Source organism: Stegostoma tigrinum, chromosome 9 (genome assembly GCF_030684315.1).
Source record: "Stegostoma tigrinum isolate sSteTig4 chromosome 9, sSteTig4.hap1, whole genome shotgun sequence".
NCBI lineage: Eukaryota > Metazoa > Chordata > Chondrichthyes > Orectolobiformes > Stegostomatidae > Stegostoma > Stegostoma tigrinum.
This window is the reverse complement of record NC_081362.1, coordinates 95,788,029-95,812,237: the sequence shown is the minus strand read 5'-3', so window position 1 is coordinate 95,812,237 and position 24,209 is coordinate 95,788,029. Positions and strand designations below refer to the sequence as shown.

The 24,209-nt window shown below is 45.6% G+C and overlaps 1 protein-coding gene across 1 annotated transcript in view; it reads right to left on the bottom strand.

Moving 5' to 3' along the window:
- Nucleotides 1-6,254: 6,254 nt before the first annotated feature.
- LOC125454737 (uncharacterized) overlaps nucleotides 6,255-24,209 on the bottom strand; it is a 64,300-nt gene continuing 46,345 nt past the window's right edge. The window contains exons 8-13 of the mRNA XM_059648861.1: nucleotides 17,905-18,077; nucleotides 11,719-12,072; nucleotides 10,981-11,190; nucleotides 9,187-9,471; nucleotides 7,920-8,048; nucleotides 6,255-6,396 (exon numbers count right to left, since the gene is read on the bottom strand). Coding sequence (XP_059504844.1) covers nucleotides 6,368-6,396; nucleotides 7,920-8,048; nucleotides 9,187-9,471; nucleotides 10,981-11,190; nucleotides 11,719-12,072; nucleotides 17,905-18,077 — 1,180 coding nt within the window. The 3' untranslated portion in view covers nucleotides 6,255-6,367. The remainder of the gene's footprint in view (nucleotides 6,397-7,919; nucleotides 8,049-9,186; nucleotides 9,472-10,980; nucleotides 11,191-11,718; nucleotides 12,073-17,904; nucleotides 18,078-24,209) is intronic.

Below are 24,209 nucleotides of genomic sequence, written 5' to 3'. Positions count from 1 at the left end.
ACAGCCCAGCAATAATACCACTAGGCCATCGACTCCCCAGACAATCATACCTTACAGACAATGACCCAGACATCACCATCACCATCCCTGGATATGTCCTGTCCCACCAGCAGGACAGACCCAGCAGAGGTGGCAGCACCGTGGTATACTGTCAGGAAGGAGCTGCTCTGGGAGTCCTAAATATTGACTCTTGACCCCATGAAATTTCTTGGCCTCAGGTTAAACATGGGCAAAGAAACCTCCTGCTGATTACCACGTACCGTCTTCCCTCAGCTGATGAATCAGTATTCCTCAATATCGAACAACACTTAGAGGACACACTGAGAATGGCAAGGGCACAAAATATCCACTGGGTAGGAGATTTCAATGTCCACCACCAAGAATGGCTCAGCAGCAGTACTACAGATCGAGTCGGTCGGGTCCTAAAGGATAAAGCTGCTAGACTGGGTCTGCGGCAGATGGTGAGGGAACTAACAAGAGGGACAAACATACTTGACCGCAAACCTTACTAATCTGCTGGCTACAGATGCATCTGTACATGACAGTATCGGGAAGGGCGACCATCGCACAGTCCTTGTGGGGACAAAGTCCTACCTTCACACTGAGAACACCCTCCAATGTATTGTGTGGGACTGTCACTGTGCTGAATGGGACAGACTTCACACAGATCTAGCAACTGAGGACTGGGCATCCATGAGGTGCTGTGGGTCATCAACAATGGCAGAATTGTACTCCAGCACAATCTGTAACCTCATGGTCCAGCATATCCTCCACTCAACCATTACCATCAAGCCGGGGGATCAAGACTGATTCAATGGAGAGCGTAGGAGGCCACGCCAGGAACAGCACCAGGTATACGTGAAGATGAGGTGTCAATCGGGTGAAGCACCAAACAGGACTACCTGCACACCAAACAGCAAAAGCAACAAGTGATAGACAGAGCTAAGCGATCCCACAACCAAACAGATCAGATCTCAGAGATAATGGGAACTGCAGATGCTGGAGATTCCAAGATAATAAAATGTGAGGCTGGATGAACACAGCAGGCCAAGCAGCATCTGTGCTCCTGAGATGCTGCTTGGCCTGCTGTGTTCATCCAGCCTCACATTTTATTAGATCAGATCTCAGCTCTGTAGTCCTGCTCCATCCAATTTTGAATCATGGGGGAGCAATTCAACAACTCAATGGAGGAGGAAGCTGCACAAATGTCCCCTTCCTCAATGATGAAAGATCCCAGCACATCAGTGCAAAAGATAAGGCTGAAGCATTTGCAGCAATTTTCAGCCAGAAGTGCCGAATGGATGATCCATCTCGGCCTCCTCCAGTGGTCCCCAGCAAGACAGAGACCAGTCTTCAGCCAATTCCATTCACTCCATGTGGTATCAAGAAACAGTTAGAGACACTGGATAGTGCAAAGGCTACCGGCCCTGACAATATTCCGGCAATAGCACTGAAGACTTGTGCTCCAGAAGGTACTGCTCACCTAAGCCAAGATGTTCCAGTACAACAACAACACTGGTATCTACCAAACAAAATACGAAAAATTGCCCAGGTATGCCCTGTACACATAAAACAGGGCAAATCCAATCCAGCCAATCAGCAGGAAAGTGATAGAAGGTGTCAGTGCTATCAAGCAGCACCTGCACAGAAATAACCTGCTCAGTGACACCCAGTTTGGGTTCCACCAGGGCCACTCAGCTCCTGACCTCATTACAGCCTCGGTTCAAACATGGACAAAAGAGCTGAATTCCAGAGGGTGAGCTGAGAGTGACAGCCCTTAGTACGAAGGATCCCTAGCAAAACTGGAATTAATGGGTATCAGGGGCAAACCCTCCAGTGGTTGCCTGCCAGATAAGGAGATTGTCATGGTTGTTGGAGGTCAATCATCTCAGCTCCAGGTCATCTCTGCATGAGATCCTTGGGTTCTAGGCCCAACCATCTTCAGTGGCATCAACAAAGGCCTTCCCTCCATCATAAGGTCAGAAGTAGGGACGTTCACTGATGCTTATACAAAGTTCAGCAGCATTCCTCATATACTGGTGCAGTACATGTTCAAATGTAACAAGATCTGAACAAATCCATAATTGGGTTGACAAGTGGCAGAAAGTAACAGTCGTGTCACACAAATGCCAGGCTGTAACCATCACCAATAACAGACAATCTAACCACTGCCCCTTGACCTTCAATGGTGTTACCATCACTGAATCTCCCACTATCAACATCCTGGGGATTATCATTGACCAGAAACTCAACTGGACTTGCTATAAATACATAGTGACTACTATAGCAGGTCAGAGGCAAGGAATACTGCAGCAAGTAACTCACTCCTGACTCCCCCAATTCCTGTCCACCATCTACAAGGCACAAGTCAGGAATGTGATGGAATTCTTTCCATTTGTCTGGATGGGTGCATCTCCAACAACACTAAAGACATTTGACATCATCCAGGACAGAGCTGCCCACTTGATTGGCACTAGACCCACAAGTATACACTCTCTCCACCACCGAAGCTTAGCAGCAGCAGTGTGTACTACCTACAAGATGCACGGCAGAAATTCACAAAGATCCTCAGATAGCATCTTCCAAACCCATGACCACTTTCCATCTAGAAGGACCAGAGAGGCAGATAAATTGGAAAAGCACGCCCTACAAATTACCCTCCAAGTCTCCACCATCCTGACTTGGAGATATATGGCCATTCCTTCACTGTTGCTGGGTCAGAATCCTGGAATTCCCCCTTAAGGACATTGGAGGCAACCTACAGCTGGACAGCTGGAGCAGTTCACAAAAGCAGCTCACCAACACCTTCTCAAGGACAACTAGGGACGGGCAATAAATGCTGGCCAGCCAGCGAGACCCACATCCCACAAACGAAAAATAGAAGTGGACTTGGTGATAGGGTGATTGGTGGGCAGGGGGTGGGTGACATGTTGGCAGGGTGATAGGGTGACTAGTGGGCAGGAAACTCAGATAGAAAGTGGAGAAAAAACCTTTGGATGGGGTGGCAGGTGTATGGAGCTGGGTGGGTTTAGGGGAGGGGTATATAAGACAATAGACAATAGACAATAGGTGCAGGAGTAGGCCATTCGGACCTTTGAGCCAGCACCACCATTCATTATGATCATGGCTGATCATCCACAATCAGTATCCTGTTCCTGCCTTATCCCCATAGCCCTTGATTCCACGGAGTGGGATAAGGGAGTGCAGTCGGATTGGGTGGGAGCTGTTTTCAGTTATTAGGCAATCAGAAAGTCACTGAGCCATCAAGGGGGTCAGATTGGGGACTTCAATTGTACCATTATCCAGGAGTTATACCAAGTTTTCTCCTGTTGGATGTTTGCTAGGTAACTATCCAGACAAGTAATTCCAGGTTCCCTGTAGTGCCTAGCTCTAACTGTGAATCAGAGGCTTGTTCTGAAAGTTCCCAGGAGCAGCAGAACTGCCCATTGCCAGTTGAAACTTGTGGGGCACTACCCACGGAGCCTTTGTATTTGAATCTCCGATGGGTTCCCAGCCTCCAGCTGCACAGACCCCAGCAGCTCTCAGTGATAAAACCCTGTCTGTCTGCCTGTGTTTCACAACTTCATATTGAAAGCAGGGCTCCAACCAACAGAGGGAAGCAGAAACCAAGTGAACATGAAAGTCAAAACAGCGAAAAGGTTTGCTTTTGTGAAATACTGAGGGTTTCTGACACTATCACTGTTGATGAAGCACAGTAAAGCTGAAGCTGGAGCACAGCCTGCAGGATGTGGTCTGTGCTCTGTGACCAGAATCCAGCGTCAATTCGATCACAACAATAATCTCACTGAAAGAGCAACTTATTGAAACACTTTCAGCCTTCCCCAGCCGCTGTGGCTCCTTTGAGTGTTGTTAAAACTGAAAAGTATTGACGCATTTGCTCAACATCTGTCAGGGGGAAGATGTGAGAAACTATAATATAACAATGTTATGGTCACGCACAGAGAGACTAAATGCAATCAGGCAGAGTCCACAAGGTTTTGTAGATGGGAGATCATGTTTAACCCATCACAAAAACTCAAAAAACTGCAGATGCGGGAAATCAGAAGCAAAAGCAGAAATTGCTAGAGAAACTCAGCAAGTCTGGCAGCATCTGCAGAGACAGAAACAGAGTTAATGTTTCAAGTCACATGACCCTTCTTCAGAATGTTTAACCCATCAATTGAAGTTTTGGGGAAAATAACGTTCTGTGGATAAAGGGGAGGATAAAGTAAATGGACAGTATTTAGACTTTAAGAAGATACTTAGTAAGGTGTCAATCAAAGGTTATTATTCAAAATATTAGGTTATGTTGTAGAGCCTAACAGATGGATAGATTAAAACAGGAGATGTGAGTTGACTAATAGACCTTGTTTCAGAAATGCCAGAGAAGGTAAAAAGCGAAGATGGGAAGTGGGGTAAAGAAAGTGAGGGAAGACTTGAGTGTTGATGGTAAACAAAGAAATGTCGCCTCCCAATGGGCGAGAGATAAGAGCAGGGTTAAGTTGTAAATGCATGGAGTAGAGTAAACAAAACTGGGGAACTGGAGGTAGAAATCATTTTCGTGGGATATGATACAACAACATTGACACTATCCTGGATCAAGCAGAACAGGGCTGGATGTTTAACATTCTATGTTATTCAGCTCTTAGTATAAATAGGGTGAATAAAAGATGCGGAGGTGTAGCATTAGGCCAAAGATATCATTGCACTTGAAAAAGATCCAGTTTCTGAATTAGCAGCTGTCTGGTTGGAGGTGAGAAACAGGGATGCACCTGTGACCTTGTTGTGTATTTATTATAGATCTCAAAACAGTGGGGAGGAAGTAGAGAGTATTTGTAGACAGATTGTGGGAGCCTGCAGTACAAGTAGGATTGTAGTAGTTAGTAATTTCAATCAGTCTCGGACAGTCTGGGAGAAAGGAGGGGTATGGGGCATGGAATGGGAGAAATCTCTGCAATGTGTGCAGGAGAACTTTTTGGAACTGTACATTTCCAGTCCTACCAGGGAGGGAGCTGTGCTGGATCTAGTCTCAGGACATGAGGCAGGCGAAGTGGAGAGCCTCAGAGTGGGGGAGCATTTGGGAAACCGCAATCATAATATAATAAGTTTCAATTTCAAGTTGGATAAAGAATAAAAATTAGTTGAAGATTAAGACCTCAGTCTGGGAAAAGACAGATTTTAGGGGTTTAAAAGTTGAATTGGAGCATGTTGATTGGAAACACATTTTATTAGATAAACCAATGGATGAAAAATGAGAGAATACCAAAAGGAATATGTATAGAATGCAAGAGATAACACAGTGTGGACCTGGAGGAGCTCACATTGGAGACAAGTTGAAAGTGGTGTTCCCCAGGAATGGAATTGTGGTTCTTGCTTTTCCTGATTTATATAAATGATTCAGGGATGATTGTTCAGGGCAAAATCTCAAAATGTGCAGATGATGCTAAGTTAGGGGCAATAGGGAATTGTGAGGATGATGCTGAGAGACTTCATTGGCTCATTGACAAGTTACAAATGAGCAGACACCTGGCAGATGAATCTCAATGCAGAGAAATGTGAGGGAATGCATTTTTGCAGAGGAAACACAGAGAGATAAAACAGGCTCAATGGTAAAACTTTCAGGGGAGTACAGGAGTAGAGGGAACTCAGAGTTCATGCACATAACTCTGAAGGTGGCCACACAGGTCAGATCAGTTGTTAAGAAAATATATAGGATGATTGGGTCAGAAATTGAGATATAGAGTATAAAAGCAGGTAAGTGATGTTACACTTCTACAAATCATTGGTCAGACCACATTTGGAGTATTGTGTTCAATTCTGGGTGTCTTATTTAAGGAAGGATATTAATGCCCAGGAGAGAGTGGAAATGAGATTTACTAGAATGATATCAGGAATGAAGGATTTTAGATACAAGGAAAGATTAGAGAAATTGGGCTATTCTCCTTACAGCAGAGAAGACTAAGAGGTGACCTGTCAGTGTTTTATGTCTTCCCAATGGGCTTTCACTGACCTCACTCTCAAACCCTTCCCAATGCTTCCGATCCTCTCCCCTAGAGGAGACACTAACTTTGGACACTAACTTTACAAAAACTCTTTCACAGGATGTGGGCATCTGCAGCTAGACTCGTATTTATTGCCGATCACTTAAATCCACAGAGTCAAGGGTCAATCCACTGAATAAAATGAGTAAACACACAGATGTATTACATGATAAACAATAGATATTTATTCTGTTAAAGTCTAATTCTCTCTGTGTTGTAACCAGCCATTGTTGCTAGTTTCTTGCTCGGGAGGTCCAGGGTGAGATTGTTTGCCTGAATCTCTCTCAATGCAGTGTTCTTGAATCTGCCTCAGTTTCGCAGCCTCTTCACTCAGCTGGAGGATAGGCAGCATGAGCTACAAACAACAAAACTGACAGTTATCCTGAGCAACACGCATACACTACAGTATCATATTGATTTGGGACATTTCTTTCCCAACTCAGTTACACTCTATCTCCCTTACTCTCATTTGCTCACTCATGCTATCTTGCTCCAATGTCTCTTACTATTTCTCCTGATTATTATCTGTTTGTCGTCAGTCAGTTGGTCTATACATCTATCTGTCTGTCTGTCTATCTGTCTTTTGGCTTATCTGTCTGTCTATCTGCCTATCTATCTATCTGTATTCCTATCAGTGTATCAATCTATCCATCTATCTGTTTATCTATGTGTCCATCTATCTGTCTGTTTAACTGTCCTTCTGTCTGTCCGTCCGTCTACTATTGATCCTTCCTGGTTTCTTTTCATTATCTCAAATCAAACTGACCTTGGCAGGTCTGGTAGTGTCTGTGGAGAGAGAAACAGAGTTAACATTTTTGGTCAAAGACCTATCATCAGAATTTTCTACAGTCTATCTCTTTCTCTCGCTCTCCAGCCCTTTCACTATTCTACTTATTTTTCTTAAGGGCTGCCCATGTTCCTTTCTCCCTGTCTTTCTTAGTTTCAGTATTTTCTCCTGAGCTGTCTGACACTCAGCACTGAGATCTCCACTATTGATGGGGCAAGGAAGAAGATCCACCCCCGTCCAGAATGCCATTCAAGCCCACGCTGTGGAGCTTATTTGATTCATAACAACTGTCCAGCCAGCTGAGCATGCCCTGCTCTTCCCAGGTTGCTGTGTCACTATTAAAGGATATTGTAGCCTGGATCAGTGGGAGAGGGTCCACCTTTCTGTCCAGTAGGTGGGTGACCAGGAATCTCTCCTGCTCTGAGCTCCTTCCATTGGATTGTCTCGGAAAGGTTTACAAACTGATCCTTGGCCTGTTTGACCACATTATGACATATCTTCCTTCATCATCACACCCTGGAATGGGACTTGAACCTGGAGTTTCCAGTTCAGAGGCAGGGACACTGCCTACTGTATCACGTGACCACCTCTTCCAAGATTTGTAACATCTCAATATCGTTGACCATCAAGATTAATGTGAGTGCGTGTGAGAGAGAGTGTGTGTAAGTGTGTCTGTGTGAGTGTTTCAATATTTGTGAGTGTGTGTAATTGTGTGTGTGAGTGTGAATGAGTGTGTTTGTGTGTGTGTGTGTGTGTGTGTGTGTGTCTGGCTGTGTATGTGAGTATGGGTGTGAGTGAGGGTGTATGAGTGTGTCTGCATGTGATTGAGTGTGTGCGAGTGAGTCTGTGAGTATGAATGTGTGTGTGTGAGAGAGGGTGTGTGTCTGTGTGTGTGAGGATGTGAGTGTGTCAGCATGAATAAGTGGGTGAGTGTATGTGTGTGTGAACCTGTGAAGGTGTGAGAGTGTGCCTGTGTGTATGAGTGTTATGTGTATGTGTGTGTGCGTGTGTGACAGAATGCGTGAGAATGCATGTGTCAGTGTGTGAGAAGGTGTAGCGAGTGTGGGATGCACTGACACACTTGACGGTACCTTTTCTTTCTTTCTTTATCTGCCTGATGAAGGTCTTTGCTTTGATCACCGCGGCAACAACCAAGACGGCAGTGGAAACGATGGCACCAGCAGCATACCAGTGTGACTGGATCTCCTTATACCGGGAAGCTGGAAAACAAACAAAATTCCAGAAAAGAGATTCCACCCACAAGGGAAGTTCACTCACCCTCAGAGACCAAGACCAGACTTGGTGAGACGAATAGATAGATTCCTTCGATATTCGGTATCTGGGATTGGCCCGGCCTATGCTCTCATACAAGGAGCAGTCCAGGCTCACACTGAGACTCTCAGCTGCGTAACACGGTGCTAGTCCCAGAGTGCTCTCACACTATCGTGTCCCTTTCAATCCCACACATCCTCCTTGGCAGTTCTTGGGCAGCTGTAGGCCTGGCCAAAGGAAAAGTTGTGAGTGTGGGAGGCCACACTCAGGCAGCAATTGAAAAATGGCCCAGTGAAAACTATTCTGTGCTGAACAGTTACTAGACTCCAGTCAGAACTAAAGAACACACAAACTCATTGTTGTCTGCAACCAAACAGGGACGTTTAATTCTGCATCTGTGCATTCTGCACAGGCTGAAACCAGTTCTGCGTCCAGTTCTGGGCGCCCTATTATAGGAAAGATGTGGATGCTTTGGAGAGGGTTCAGAGGAGGTTTACCAGGATGCTGCCTGGACTGGAGGGCTTATCTTATGAAGACAGGTTGACTGAGCTCGGTCTCTTTTCATTGGAGAAAAGGAGGAGGAGAGGGGACCTAATTGAGGTATACAAGATAATGAGAGGCATAGATAGAGTTGATAGCCAGAGACTATTTCCCAGGGCAGAAATGGCTAGCACGAGGGGTCATAGTTTTAAGCTGGTTGGTGGAAAGTATAGAGGGGATGTCAGAGGCAGGTTCTTTACGCAGAGAGTTGTGAGAGCATGGAATGCGTTGCCAGCAGCAGTTGTGGAAGCAAGGTCATTGGGGTCATTTAAGAGACTGCTGGACATGTATATGGTCACAGAAATTTGAGGGTGCATACATGAGGATCAATGGTCGGCACAACATTGTGGGCTGAAGGGCCTGTTCTGTGCTGTACTGTTCTATGTTCTATGTTCTATGTTCTATGTTCTATGTTCTAATTCAAGTAAGCTCATGGGCCCAGTTGTAGATTGTCCAGTGTCTCATGACTCACCTGTTAAAGGGACACTGTCCCAACATAATATGCACCAACTATAACACATAGCGAAAGCCTCTGGGTGTACTCACTAAGGACAGTGAAGCGGTGAAACAATCCTTGCTCCAACACCGGGTTCCAGATGGTGCAGGTGTAGTTCCCACTTGACCCAGCTTTCAGTTTGAGTGAGCTCTTCACAGACACGCTCCCATCGGTGCTGTTGGTCAGCTCGGTGAGTAGGAATCGTGTCATGGTGTCACCCAGGTCATTGTGCCAACTGACATCTGGAGTGGGGTACCAGCCTGAGGACTCACAGGTCAGCACCGAGCGCCCACCTCCTGTTACCCGTGACTGGATGTATGGGCCATAGCCTACAGCTGGCAAGAGAGAAACACAGGCTATTTTCAGAGACACCACCTTGAGGCTACCCTTTTCTGAGTAAATAGGTAGGGTCAATCCCTGGAGAGTGGGGCAGTAACTTCCCACCAGGATCCTTGGGCACTACACCCGCTGTCCTCACACTGGGCTGCAGCCTCACACAGAGGGTGCATCATTTGGGGAGGCAACATCCAAGTGACATTATCGCTGGACTGTTAATCTAGGGACCAAGGTTCAAATCCCACCATAGGGGATGGTGGAATTTGAATTCAATAAAAATTTGGATTTAGGAATGTAATGATAACCATGAATCTATCTCCAATTGTTGGAAAAACCCATCTAGTTCACTAATGGGCAATAAATGCTGACATAGCCAGCTAAGTTCTCATCCCATGAATGGATAAAACAAAACAATTGCAACACATCTTGGAGTTGGGTTAGCTCTGGTCCTTTCTCACCTACAGATTATCTCTGCCTCCCTTCCCTGACCATCCTCCCTCTTCTCTCCACCCAGAGTGCACTGCAAAGTGCCACTTCCTCATTACAATCGGGCTTCAATGAAATCAAGGGCAGCTGCAATTATGTAGAAGCGTAAGTCAGTTTTAATACACAAGAGAGTCCTGTTGACTGTTGGGAGACTTGGGGATTGGAATACAAATATAGAGACTTTCAAGCAAATAGGCACATGGAGGATAGTAAAATGTAGGGTATGCAGGGTAGATTGACCATGGTAGGATAATAGGTCGGCATAACATCGTGGGCCAAAGGGCCTGTACTGTGCTGTACTGTTCTATGTTCTACGTTCTATAAGGGTTTTAACAGCAGTTTGGTAGGACCACATCTGGAATGTACCAGCAGTGCTGGCCTCCTAAACTGTATGAGGCATGGCTCTCAGAAAAGCCACTCAATTGATTGTTGGGACAGTAGGGGTTATTTTGTGAGAAAACTGTGAACTGGTATCTATTGGAGTCCGGAAGAAGGAGAGATAACCTTACTGAAAGATATAAGCTCCTGAAGGGACTCGACAATGTGAATGCTGAGAAGATGTTCGTCCCGTGTGGGTGAGTCAAGAACTAGGGACGTGGTTTGGAAATAAAGGGTCTCGTTCCCTAGATAAGAGAAGGATGGTGAATGGGTGGGGATAGGGTGGGGTTGAGGAGGACCTCCATCTTGGATATCTTCCTCCCAACATCATAAATCTTGCCATTTGAAGCTGTATCCAGCAGTCACCTTAAAGGAAGGGTTGAGGGAAGCATGCACTGTTGGCAGTCTTGTTTTTGTAATGAGATCTTAAACCAAGGCCACCAACACCAGCATCCCCCACCCCCCACAACACTCCACCCCAAGGGGACTTTCAAGATATTTGATGATGTACTGAGGAGTTGCTGCATTTCCTACCCAATAACAGAGACTACACACTTCAGACTGGTTTCACTTAGGCACAACCAGAGTGGGAGGTGGAAAGGTGTTACAGGAATGCAGTTCTTGTTGTGTTGTAGGGTACTCACTTGGCAGTGTATAATTGGCAGCGATGCCCTGGTGCAGTAATGAGTTCCAGATGGTACAGGTGAAACTGCCTTTGGAGCCAGTCGGGAAGGTCATGGCGCTGCGTACCCGGACTGTGCCATCTCTGCTGTCTGTCTCGTGGGTCTGGGAAGATTTTGTGATGTTCCTCCACCTGTAGTTTTGCCAGGTCACACTCGGTGCGGGATACCAGCCTGTGGACTCACAAACCAACACTGAGTCGTTCTTCTTTGTAACAAATGAGTAAAATCTGGGAGAATGGCCAATGGCTCCAGGAGATGGAAAAAAAGATTTATTGTTAACAATCAATCCTTGGAGATTCAACAAAGAAACTGTTCAGCTAATTTCATGTCTGAGCTATAAAAGATACACTGTGCCTACTTTTTTTTATTAACCAAGACTAAACTAGAACCAATCATGTTACAAAAGCAGAATCAATCATTGCTCTTTAACCTCTCAAACATTCCCAAGTCAGGGACCATACTGGGATTAGATACAGAGTAAACCTCCCTCTACACTGTTCTTATCAGAGACTGTTATTATTCTGTGACTGTGAATGAATAATGTGAGGAGAAAACTAACAATATGACCCTGGGATTCTCTGGGTAATCTGTCAATCTGCACAGTTCCTGGTCACATCAGTGAGGTTTAAATGATGTTACAGATATTGCCTTTCAGGAGGTCTGTTGAATGTCAAAGTTAGTTGAATGCCTCATTCTTACCTCCCACCTCAATAGTGATATCCTTGAAACTAGCTCCTGAGGTCGCACTGACATTGAGCCTGTATGTCCCTGCATCAGATAGACGCACATTGTGTAACCTCAGTGAGACATTGCCTTCTGCAATCTCATTCTCAAACAGCTGGGCTCGGTTTCGATAGTCTGGATCCAGTTGGTCAAAGAGAGTCCTGTTGATCTGATAATGCTGAACCAATCTGCTGGCTCCCAGTTTCTCCCATTGGACGGTGATGAACTGAGGCTCGTTTTGTGAATAAAAGTAACAGGGAGTGATAAGATCATCTCCAACCTGAAGTATAAATCTGTCACTGTCACATCCGACAAGGAACAAACCTGGAACTGCAAACACCAGGCATTTATGGTCAGAGCAGGAGAGAGGGGAGAGTGAACAGGTAAATGGCAAGTACAAGGTGTCCTATTCGGGTGAGCAGCAACATTCAACAATACACACAAAGATAGAGCATATCCTTAAAACATGTTAGACTAACACTGTCCTCATAGTGTCCCTGTCAAATACAGACCCCACTCTCCCTCTCCAACAAAGACTCAAATCTCTTTCTCTAACACAGACCCCACTCTCACTCTCTCTCTCTAACACAGAACCCACTCTCACTCTCTCTAATGAAGTCCCCATTCTCTCTCTCTAACACAGCCCCTAATCTCTCTCTCTGACACAGTCCCCACTCTCTCTCTCTCTCGCTCTCTCTCTAACACGGACCCAATTCTCTCTCTTTAACACAGTTCCCGCTCTCACTCTCTCTAATGCAGTCCCCATGCTCTCTCTCTTACACAGTCCCTGCACTCTCTCTAACACAGTCCGTACTCTCTCTAACACAGTCCCCACTCTCTTTCTCTGTCTAACACCGACACAATTCTGTCTCTCTTTAACACAGTCCCCACTCTCAACCTCTCTAATGCAGGCCTCATTCTCACTCTCTCTCTAACACAGTCCCCATTCTCACTCTCTAATACAGTTCCCACTCTCTCTCTCAAATGCAGTCCCCACTTTTTAACACAGATTCCACTCTGTCCCTCTAACACAGACCCACTCTCACTCTCTCTCTAACACAGTCCCTACTCTTTCTCCAACACAGTTCCCAATGCCCCTCTCTAACACAATGTCCACACTCTCTCTAACACAGTCCCTACTTACTCTCCCTCTACCATAGTCCCTATTCTCACACTCTAACATAGTTCCCACTTTCTTTCCCTAGCACTGTTCCCACTCTCTCTCCAACACAGCCCCCACTCTCACTCGCTCTCGCTCACTCAGTTTCCACTCTCTCTCTCTAACACAGTTCCCACCCTCTCTCTAACACGGACCCCACTCTCGGAAATCACCTGTAAACCTAATGAATGGCAGACACAATGGATTACTCCTGCTGCTATTTCCTACTGTCTTGTATCCCTGAAGTGAAGGTCCTACCACTGACAGATCCTCCACCAGGGCCAGTGTTTCTGACCATCCACCATTCAGGTAGATTGCCCCAGGAACCAGGCAGACTCACGCCCTCTTCCAGCTCCCTGTCCGCCAGGGATAGAGAACTGAAGCACTTCCAGCATCAGGTCCTCATGTGATCATTCACTGGCCAACTCTGGGCCTCATCTGACCAATGGTCAGGAGGACTGGCCTTGAAACATGCTGTCAACATGCATACCCACATGGTTTCATCCCCTTACTGTCACACCCACACATTTTCACGCCCACACACTCACACTGTGACTCCCTATACTCACACCTACACACTGCCACACCCTTACAATCACACCCGTCCAATCATGTAAACACTTGCTTACATCTACAGGCATACATATTTCATATACACTCAGTGACACATGCACAGTGGCATTGCTCATCGTCACATACAGCCTCATACACACACAGTGACACACACAGTGACACATTGACACATCCTCACACACACATAGTGACATTGCTCATCGTCACACACAGCGACACACCCTCACACACTCAGAGCAATACACCCTCACACATACACACACACAGTGACATAGCTCATCGTCCCTCACACACACACAGTGATACACACACAGCAGCAGACCCTCATACACACACAGTGACATTGCTCATCGTCACACATGGTGACACACCCTCACACACACAGAGCAACACACCCTCACACACACTCAGGGACACACACACAACAACACACCGTCACACACACACAGTGATGCACACACAGTGACACACCCTCACACACACACAGTGACATTGCTCATCGTCACACATGGTGACACACTCTCGCACACACTCAGGACACACATAGAGTAACACTCCCTCACACACACACAGTGACATTGCTCATCGTCACACATGGTAACACACCCTCACACACACACAGCAGCGCACCCTCACACACACACACACACACACACACACACACACACACACACACACACACACACACACACACACACACACACACACACACAGCAGCACACCCTCACACACACACCGCAGCATACCCTCACACACACACAGTGGCATTGCTCATCGTCAAACACGGTGACGCACCCTCACATGCACTCAGGGACACACACACAGCCACACGCCCTCACACACACAGTGACATTGCTCATCGTCACACATGATGACGCAACCTCACACACACAGAGCAAAGCACCCTCACACACACTCAGGGACACACAGCAACACACCCTCACATATACACAGTGACATTGCTCATCATCACACACAGCGACACAACCTCACACACACAGAGCAAGACGCCCTCACACACAATCGGGACACACATACAGCAGCACACCCTTGCACACACAGTGACACCACCCTCACACAGTGACATTTTCTCACCAATATTTGAGCTATCGGTGTGATGTGGAGGGGTGATCAGATTGATAAACAGGAAGATGAAACGATTCATTTCCCTGCTTAGGTGGTACCAGGGGGCCTGCTTCACAGGAAACGATTCAGTCTATGTAAACCTGAGCTCTCTGAGCCACAGCCTGTGCAAATCACATGAATCCAGTGCTGTACTGTCACTTGGAAATCCATTTTACCGTCCAAAGAAAGTGTGTGTTTACACAGTGTCAGCACTGGCTGCACCAGCATAATAATGTGCTGATGTCAGGAGACAATTGTTTACACGATGTGATGTCAGAAAATACAGCTCAATAGAGCTGGCACCCTCAGTGCACCTGACTGGGCATGGGGGCACACAAATTGGGTGCAGTATGTACAAGACAACAAGCAGAATGTGCCTGACCAGTCAACATCCTATAGTCACAACATCCAAGCTCCCCATTACTGGAATATATAGCATAAATTAAACAGAGTCTGACTGTGGGCCTGTGGCTAGCACTGTTGCTTCACAGCACCAGGGATCTGGGGTCAATGCCAGCCTCAGGCATCTGTCCATGTGGAGTTTGCACGTGCTCCCTGTGTCTGTGCGGGTTTCCTTCAGGTGCTCCAGTTTCGTCCCACGGTCCAAAGATGTCCAGGCCAGGTAGATGGCCATGTAAAATGCAGGTTTACAGGGATGGGGCTGGGCGGGAGGGTTGGTGTGAACTCAATGGGCCAAATGGCCTGTTACTATACTGTAGGGATTCTATGATGAACACCCAACCACCTTCAGCTGCTTCATTAATGCCCTTCCTTCTATCATAAGGTTAGAAATGGGGATCTTCGTTGATTCTTCTTTCTTCATTCACAGGACATGGGCATCATTGGCTAGGCAAGCATTTAGTGCACATCCCTAACTGTTAAGAGTCGACAACATTGCTGTGGGTCTGGAGTCACATGTAGGACAGATCAGGTAAGGATGACAGATTGTGAAGGAAAAGATTGAGTTAACATTTCGGGCCCTCAGAGGGAGGGTCACCGGAACCAAAGTGTTAACTCAATCTTTTCCTTCACAGATGCTGCCAGACCTGCTGAGCTTTTCCAGCAACTTTGTTTTCATTCCTGATTTACAGCATCCACAGTTCTCGCTGCTTTGATTAAGGATGACAGATGTCCTTCCCTAAAAATCATATTAGTGAACGAGATGGGATTTCCCCAACAATTGGCAACAGTTTTAGGAATGTTATTAGGCTCTTAATTCCAGCCCAGTTCGTCCCCTCCCCCCACTGCACCACACAACCAGCCCAGCTCTTCCCCCCCACCCACTGCATCCCAAAACCAGTCCAACCTGTCTCTGCCTCCCTAACCGGTTCTTCCTCTCACCCATCCCTTCCTCCCACCCCAAGCCGCACCCCCATCTACCTACTAACCTCATCCCACCTCCTTGACCTGTCCGTCTTCCCTGGACTGACCTATCCCCTCCCTACCTCCCCACCTATACTCTCTCCACCTATCTTCTTTACTCTCCATCTTCGGTCCGCCTCCCCCTCTCTCCCTATTTATTCCAGTTCCCTCTCCCCATCCCCCTCTCTGATGAAGGGTCTAGGCCCGAAACGTCAGCTTTTGTGCTCCTGAGATGCTGCTTGGCCTGCTGTGTTCATCCAGCCTCACATTTTATTATCTTGGAATTCTCCAGCATCTGCAGTTCCCATTATCTCTTAATTCCAGATTGTTTTTTAATTGAATTGAAATTCCACCATGTGCCACGACAGGATTCAGTCCTGCATCCCCAGAATGTTACCTGACTCTGAATTAACAGTCCACTGACAATACAACTAGGCCATCACCACCCCATCCCAAATGTAACACAACGTTCAGCACTGTTCGTGACGCAGACACCGAAGCAGCCCAAGTCCAAATGTAACAAGATCCAGACAATATCCAGGCTTTGGCTGACAGGCAGCAAAAACCATACTTGTGCCACCTAAATGCCAGCCAATTACGATCCCCAATAAGAGAAAATTTAACCAACACCCCTTAACGTTTGTTGGTATTACTATCATTGAATTCCCCACTATCCTGGGAGTAACCATTGACCAGAAACTGAACTTGACTTGTCATGTAAACACAGTGACTACAAGAGCAGGAACATGATGCACCTGTGGACGTCGGGTAGGATGTGGACATGTTTCACATTAAGGCAGCAATATGGAGTGTATATCTCTGAACACAGCATTAGGTACACCCCAAAACAGTGTTATTCCCAGTGACCAATGGACCTCCTACACGTGAGTCTATAGTCTGTTGCTTGCATTGCTCACATATTGCAAATGAAATCTCTGCCAAGTTGATCCGACTCCAGTTCAGAAGAGGGAGGGAGGAATGTTAGATGGTTTTTAACATTTGAAAACTGAGCCTATAGAGAGAAGAAAAATGGATTTTAATATTTGATCAGTGAAGGACTCGTGGTGTTTTGCATATGTTGTGATTATTAATATCACGGGGTTTAGAATTTTTTCAAAATAGAAGAAGATGGACTGAGTTCATGCTGTGAAGGCTTTGTTGATGATTTTGTTCAGGTCCTGTAGTCTTTGCAGTAGCCAGTGCCTCTAACTGTTTCTGAGCGCAAACACCAAGAATGATGAGTAACAGGGACTCAGAATGGTGAGGAGCAAGTAGTGAGGACAGGGATTAACTGCGATATGTCTGCAACAGCAGTATATTATGTATTCCTGTTTCTCCTTGCCTGGTGCAGATGATTTAAACAAGACCGTTTGGCATTCTTAAGGACTGTTTTTGCAGTTTTCAACATATCCTTTAGTGCCTGAGTCAGTATGGTGCAGGTTACATAAGAAGATGAGGTTATCCCAAAGATTATGCCAAAGACTGGGACGTGATGGTGGTGGTGTTCTGCATCAGTAACCTCCACACCAAGTTTTGGATTCATCTCTCCAAACATTCATGTGTCCTCAATGTTAGCTTGCAGGTCAGTCACAGATCTTCCCACCCAACAGAGTCAGCCTTTTCATTGCAGAGACATTCAGACACAGAACTGTATGCATGAACAGCAGTGTGGAGGAAATCAGGGCCAGGTCACAGACATAGGATACCTCTGCAATAGGAATGGCACCACAGCCTGCAGAGGCTGCAGCAATCTCATTCATGAATATCTTCAGGCCTTCCTGTTTCTTTTCAATAACATCTATGGGTCTCTTTGGTAGAGACAGCAAAAAACACATTCTTCTTTGTTTCTGGTAGGACAGCGTCGAAAGCACGGCATAATTTAGGGAATTCACACTTATCCAGATTGTCACATGATATGAGAAAGACATGTTCATCTTTCATACCCATTGTGACCAATGAGTTAGAACAATAATTCCTGATTTTCTGAAGAACTCGTTCTTTGCTGTAAAGGTGTTTCTTTCCCTCAGATGAGAGAGATTGGTCAATCTTTGAACGCTCAAAGAAGATCAGTTTACCTGGCTTCTTCATCGCTTTGGCCAGGATTTCATCTTCTTCTCTGAAGCAGAGATCAGAAACAATTAAACTAAAGTCGAAAGCTGAAAACTTGGTCTCTTTGAGGAACTTCTTAACTTCAAAGTTAACTGAGCTGATTCTGTGGGAGTCCCAGCACATCATGTTGGGTACAGTGGGGTGTGCATAGTATTTGGGTTCCATTGTGGCTTCTACAACATCAATGGGAGCTGCATCTTTATCATTGATATCCATGTCTCTCAGTGCGTTAACTAATGTTGATTACCCTACACCTGTTGCACGCATCACTGCAATATCAATCTTCACATTTTCAAATGTGTTTTTTTTTCTCGAACTCTGATTGAAGAACAGAAAACCCACCACGATGATATGTGCTTATCAGGTGTTTAACATCTGTTGAATTATACCATGCAAAGAATCTAATACCAGCAATTGATACCTGAAAGTAAAAGCAATGCTGTGTGCGCATTATAAATTATCGATACCATACAGTACTGAGCACACAATAAAGGTATTCAGTGCATCAAATTGTCAACATGGCTGTGTGCATGGGAAATGGTGTCAAACTAACTTGATTGAGTCTTTTGAAGAAGTAACAAAGAGGATTGATGACAGCAGAGATAGTAAGAACTACTCACGCTGGAGTCAGTGATAACATACTGTGGAGCTGGAGGAACACAGCAGGCCAGGCAGCATCAGAGGAGCAGGAAAGTTGACGTTTCGGGTCAGGGCCCTTTTCTAATGGGAGGAATGCTTCAATCTATAATCAAAGAAGAAATAGCAGGACAATTGGATATAAATTGTCCCATTGGGCAGACACAGCATAGGTTCAGGAATGGCAGGTCATGTTTAATTAATTTACTAGAATTCTTTGAGGACATTATGGGCACGGTGAGCATAGTGTATCTGGATTTCCGGAAGGCAGACAAGATGCCACACAAAAGACTGCTGCATCAGATAAAGATGCAAAGTGTCAGGCGATATATTAGCATAGATAGACGATTGGGTAACTAATGGAATGCAAAAAGTTGGGAGAAATGAGTGTTTTTCTGGTTGGCGGTGAGTGGCTAGTGGTGTGCCTCAGGGAACAGTGTTGGGACCGTAATTGTTTACAATTTACAGAGATGATTTAGAGTTGGGGACCAAGTGTAGTGTGTCAAAATTCACACATAACTCAAAAGTGAGTCTGAGAGCAAAGAGTGCAGAGACATAGTGTCTACAGAGGGATGTAGAGAAACTAAATAAGTGGGCCAGGATCTGGCAGATAGAATACAATGTTGATAAATGTGAAGTCATCCATTTTGGTAAGAATATTAGCTAAAGGGACTATTGTGTAAATGGTGAAAAATTGCAGCATGCTGCCATGCAGAGGCACCTGGGTGTCCTTGTGCATAAATCACAAAAAATTGATTTGCAAGTTAAGAAGACAGATGGAATATTGTCCTTCATTGTTAAAGGGATGGGGTTTAAAACAGGGAGGCTATGCTACAGCTGTATAGGAGGCTGGTGAGACCACACCTGGAGTATTGTGTACCGTTTTGGTGCCTTACTTGATACTGGAGGGTGTGAGGAGGGGTTTCATTAGGTTGATTCCAAAATTGAGAAGGTTGCCTTATAAGGAGGGATTGAGTAGACTGGGACTACGCTTATTGTAGTTTAGGAGAATGAGGATGGATCTAATAGAAAAATATCAAATTTTGAAGGGAATAGATAAGATAGAAGCAGGGAGGTTATTTCACTGGCATATGAAACTAGAACTAGGGGGCATAGCCTGAAAATATGGGGGAGCAGGTTTAGGACTCGGTTGAGGAGTAACATCTTCACCCAAAGGGGTGTGAATCTGTGGAATCCCCTGCCCAGTGAAGCAGTTGAGGATATCTCATTGAATGTTTTGAAGGCAAAGATCGGCAGATTTTTGAACAGTACAGGAACTGAAGGTTATGGTGAGCGGGTAGGTGAGTGGAGCTGAGTCTACAAGGAGATCAGCCATGATCTTCTTGAATGGTGGAGCAGGCTCGATGGGCCAGACAGCCTACTCCTGCTCCCATTTCTCACGTTCTTATGAAGCAGTCTGGGAAGGTGTCCTGCAGTCAGCATCATGATGAAACCAGTTGAAGCAGCAAGAGAAGTGAATCTGAGGTTGGACAGCAGCTGTGGAGCACCCTGATAGAAGCCTGAGGTGCAAGGCCCAGAGGGAGTAGCAGTGGGAGTAGAGCAGAATGAAGCGAGTCTTCACCAATTCCAAAGACAGAACTCCTGATGCGATGTCGGGATTTTAAATATGACTCCGGGCTGATGGCGTGAGAAAGACTGTGAAGTCATTTTACCACTTTTATCATTTAAAGATTATAAGGTCTTTATTTCAGGATTATGCTTTCTAAGGACAATCGTGCAGAGGTCCTCAAGTCATGAATTTTATTTAATTTTAAAGCAGAGTTCTGAACCATGGTGGGCTCCTCTTGCTCCCTGTGGGAAGCCGGGAACGTTCCCAGTGGCTGGGAACAGCGTGTGCCCAGGATGCCGCAATCCTGGAATTCAGAGCTGAAGGGGAGGCAGGAGATACTGTGGAGCATCCACAAAGGCGGATAGTACAGAGAGGTGGTCACACTGCAAGCTAACACTCCACTGGCGGAAAGGGAATGAGTGAACACCAGGCAGTGTCAGAGGACCAGGCAGGCACAGCAGGAATTCCCTGTTGCCATTCCCCTGAGAAACAGATAAACCAATTTGGCCAGTTTTGAGCAGAATGGCCTCTCAGGGGAAAACAGCAACAGCCAAATCTGTTAGACCACAGTTAGCTCTGCTGCACAGGACGGGAGCAAAACATGTGGGAATGAAATAGGAATGGAGGTTTCAATTGTATGGGGAATGGGTAAGTGTTTCTGTAGAGTTCCACAGGGATTGGTGCTGGAACTGCAATTATTTACAGTTTACACTAATGACTGAGAGGAAGGAAGTGAATGTACTTTAGACAAAAACAGAAGTTGTTAGAGGGATGCAGACAGCTTACAGAAAGATATTGATAGGTTACATAAGTGGGTGAAAAGTGGGCAAACAGAGTTAATGTCGGAAAATGTGAAGTTGCTCTGTAGGATGAGTAGGAAATTGTTTAACATTTGACACCTCCAGGCTAGAACTAGGGCCAGCCCAACAAGTCCCCAGTCTGAGACCCATCCCGCCCGCAAACGCTGCCCCCCCCCACCCACCACCACCCGCCTACCCTGCTCTGCATTTTCCGTGGCTAATCCACCTAACCGTGGGCAATTTGGCATAGCCAATTCACCTAATGTGCACATCTTTGGACTGTGGAAGGAAACTGAAGCACGCGGAGGAAACCCACACAGACATGGGGAGAATGTGCAAACTCCATAAAGACAGTCGACCGAGGGTGGAATCAAATCTGGGTCCTTGGTGCTGTGAGGCAGCAGTGCTAAACCACTGAGCCACCGTGCCGGTCAGTCCTGTTTCCAATTCAGCTCATGACCAAAATTAAAGCTAAACAAACTGTTGCGGTCTTTACAAAACAGAAGGTTGAGTTTAGAGGAAGATAGGGTTATTTGTTACTTACATAAATGATCTGGATGTGAATGTACAAGGCATGATTAGTAAGTTTGATGATGAAACAAAGATAGGAGATATTGTTGATAGTGAGGAAGGTTATCAAAAATTAAAGAGGGATCTTGATCAGATGGGGAAGGGGCTGAGGACCAGCAAATACAATTCAGTACAGATACCTGTGTGAGGTGTTGCACTTTGGAAAGTCAAACCAAGATAGGACTTATACAGTGAATGGTAAGGTCCCGGGGCGAGTTGTGGAACCTAGGAGTACAAGTACATATTTCATTGAAGGCAGCGACACAGGTAGATAGAGCAGTGAAGAAGGAATTTAGCATGCTGGCCTTCATCGGTCAAGGCATTGAGCATAGGAGTTGGGACATTATGTTACAGTTGTTTCCATCATTGGTGAGGCTGCGCCTAGAGAATTGTGTACAGTTTTGGTCACCCTGTTATAGGAAAGACACAGTTAAACTGGAAAGTAGGCAAAGAAGATTTATGAGGATGTTGTCAGGTCTGGTAGCCCTGAGTTATAAGGAGTGATTGGTCAGGATAGGGCTTTATTCCTTGGTACATAGGAGAATGAGGGTTGATGTTATTGACATGTATAAAATCATGAAGGGCATAGATATGATGAATGGATATCGTCTGTTTTCCAGGGATGGGGAATTGAAAACTAGAGGGCATAGGATTAAGGTGAGAGGGGTAAGATTTAAGAAGAAGGGCAATATCTTCACACTGACAGTGGTGCGTATGTGGAATGAGCTGCCAGAGAAAGTGGCTGAGGCAGGTACAATAGCAACATTTAAGAAAAAACTTGATTAGCATATGGATGGGAAGCATTCAGAGGGATATGGGCCAAATGCAGGTGATTGGAATTAGCTGAGTGGTTACCATGGTCAGCATGGCCCAGTTTTGGGTCGAAGGGCATGTTTCCATGGTGTATTACTCTATGACTTTATAATAGATTTTCTCTGAACAGGGCAACCAAGTATTTTAGCTCAGTTTGGAGCAGCAGATGTAGATTCTAGTCTGTGGAGATTGCAAGCCAGGAGAGCTTTGATCAAAATCTGCAGATTGTTTGAGGTGGAAGTGTTTACAACAACAGAATAATGAAAGGTTTATGCCGTTGATCTCAGTAAATAATCGGAGAAATGTGTCCAATGTCCATGAAAAGGAAACTAGAAAGTGTCGGTTAAGCAGATATAGCATGCTGAGACAGGCCTGTGTCTCTGTGTCTCAGGAGCAGATAGTGTTAGGAAACAAGTTATAGATATGGCATCAGACATAGTAGGAACTGCAGTTGCTGGAGAATCAGAGATAACGAAATGTGGAGCTGGATGAACACAGCAGGCCAAGCAGCATCAGAGGCACAGGAAAGTTGCGGGCCTAGACCCTTCATCAGATATAGCACACTGAGACAGGTCTGTGTCTCTGTGTCTCAGAAACAGATAGGGCTAGGAAACAACTTGAGCTCCATTTGGATGTTTATGCTAAGATCTTTTGAACATACTTTTCTCTCCTGTAGTGTTGCCTGTTTTTTTTTTCTTTCTTTCCCTTCTGTATAAAAAGCTTGACTTCTGTTGTTAAAGAACATAGAACAATAAACATAGAACATAGAACATAGAACAACACAGCGCAGAACAAGCCCTTCAGCCCTCGATGTTGCACCGACCTGTGAACTAATCTAAGCCCCTCCCCCTACACTATCCCATCATTATCCATCTGCTTATTCAAGGACTGTTTAAATGCCCCTAATGTGGCTGAGTTAACTACATTGGCAGGCAGGGCGTTCCACACCCTTACCACTCTCTGAGTAAAGCACCTGCCTCTGACATCCGTCTTAAATCTATCTGCAGCCTTATCTGTGTATATTTCAGTGACTAATCATTGTGGCAATCGACTGCAAAACATGAACTAAAAGAAAAACTAAAATAAAAGATAAAAGATTTTTCCAGCTGATTATCACACGGAGATCTGACTTGTTCAGTATTGCTGTCACCTGGGATCAAAGCTATGGGAAGGCCACTGGGTGCACTGTCCCCGAGTGGGAGGGGAAACTCAGGCAATGCTGATATAAGATAACAAAGTGTGAAGCTGGATGAACACAGCAGGCCAAGCAGCATCTCAGGAGCACAAAAGCTGACGTCTTGGGCCTAGACCCTTCTTCAGAAAAGGGGATGGAGATAGCACCTGGTGGAAGTATGCCAAATTCCAGACAGCACTTTATACCACAGCATGAAAAGCTGCTCCTCTCTGATGAAGGGTCTAGGCCCGAAAAGTCAGCTTTTGTGCTCCTCTGATGCTGCTTGGCCTGCTGTGTTCATCCAGCTCCACACTTTGTTATCTTGTATTCTCCAGCATCTGCAGCTCCCATTATCACCAATGCTGATATAAGTCAGGTCTTGTGGGACTCATTGGCGAAACAGCACTCAACCATTTCCCTCCTCCCACCAACCCTTCACCAGTTGGTAGTCTATGCCATACCTAGCTCATTGAACAAAATACCAGTTGAAAATCTGATGAGTCCCTCTGGCTTAATTCTCCAAGTAATAAACTGAGTATGGGAAGGGGAGGGGAGTACCTGGGGTTGGTCAGAGAT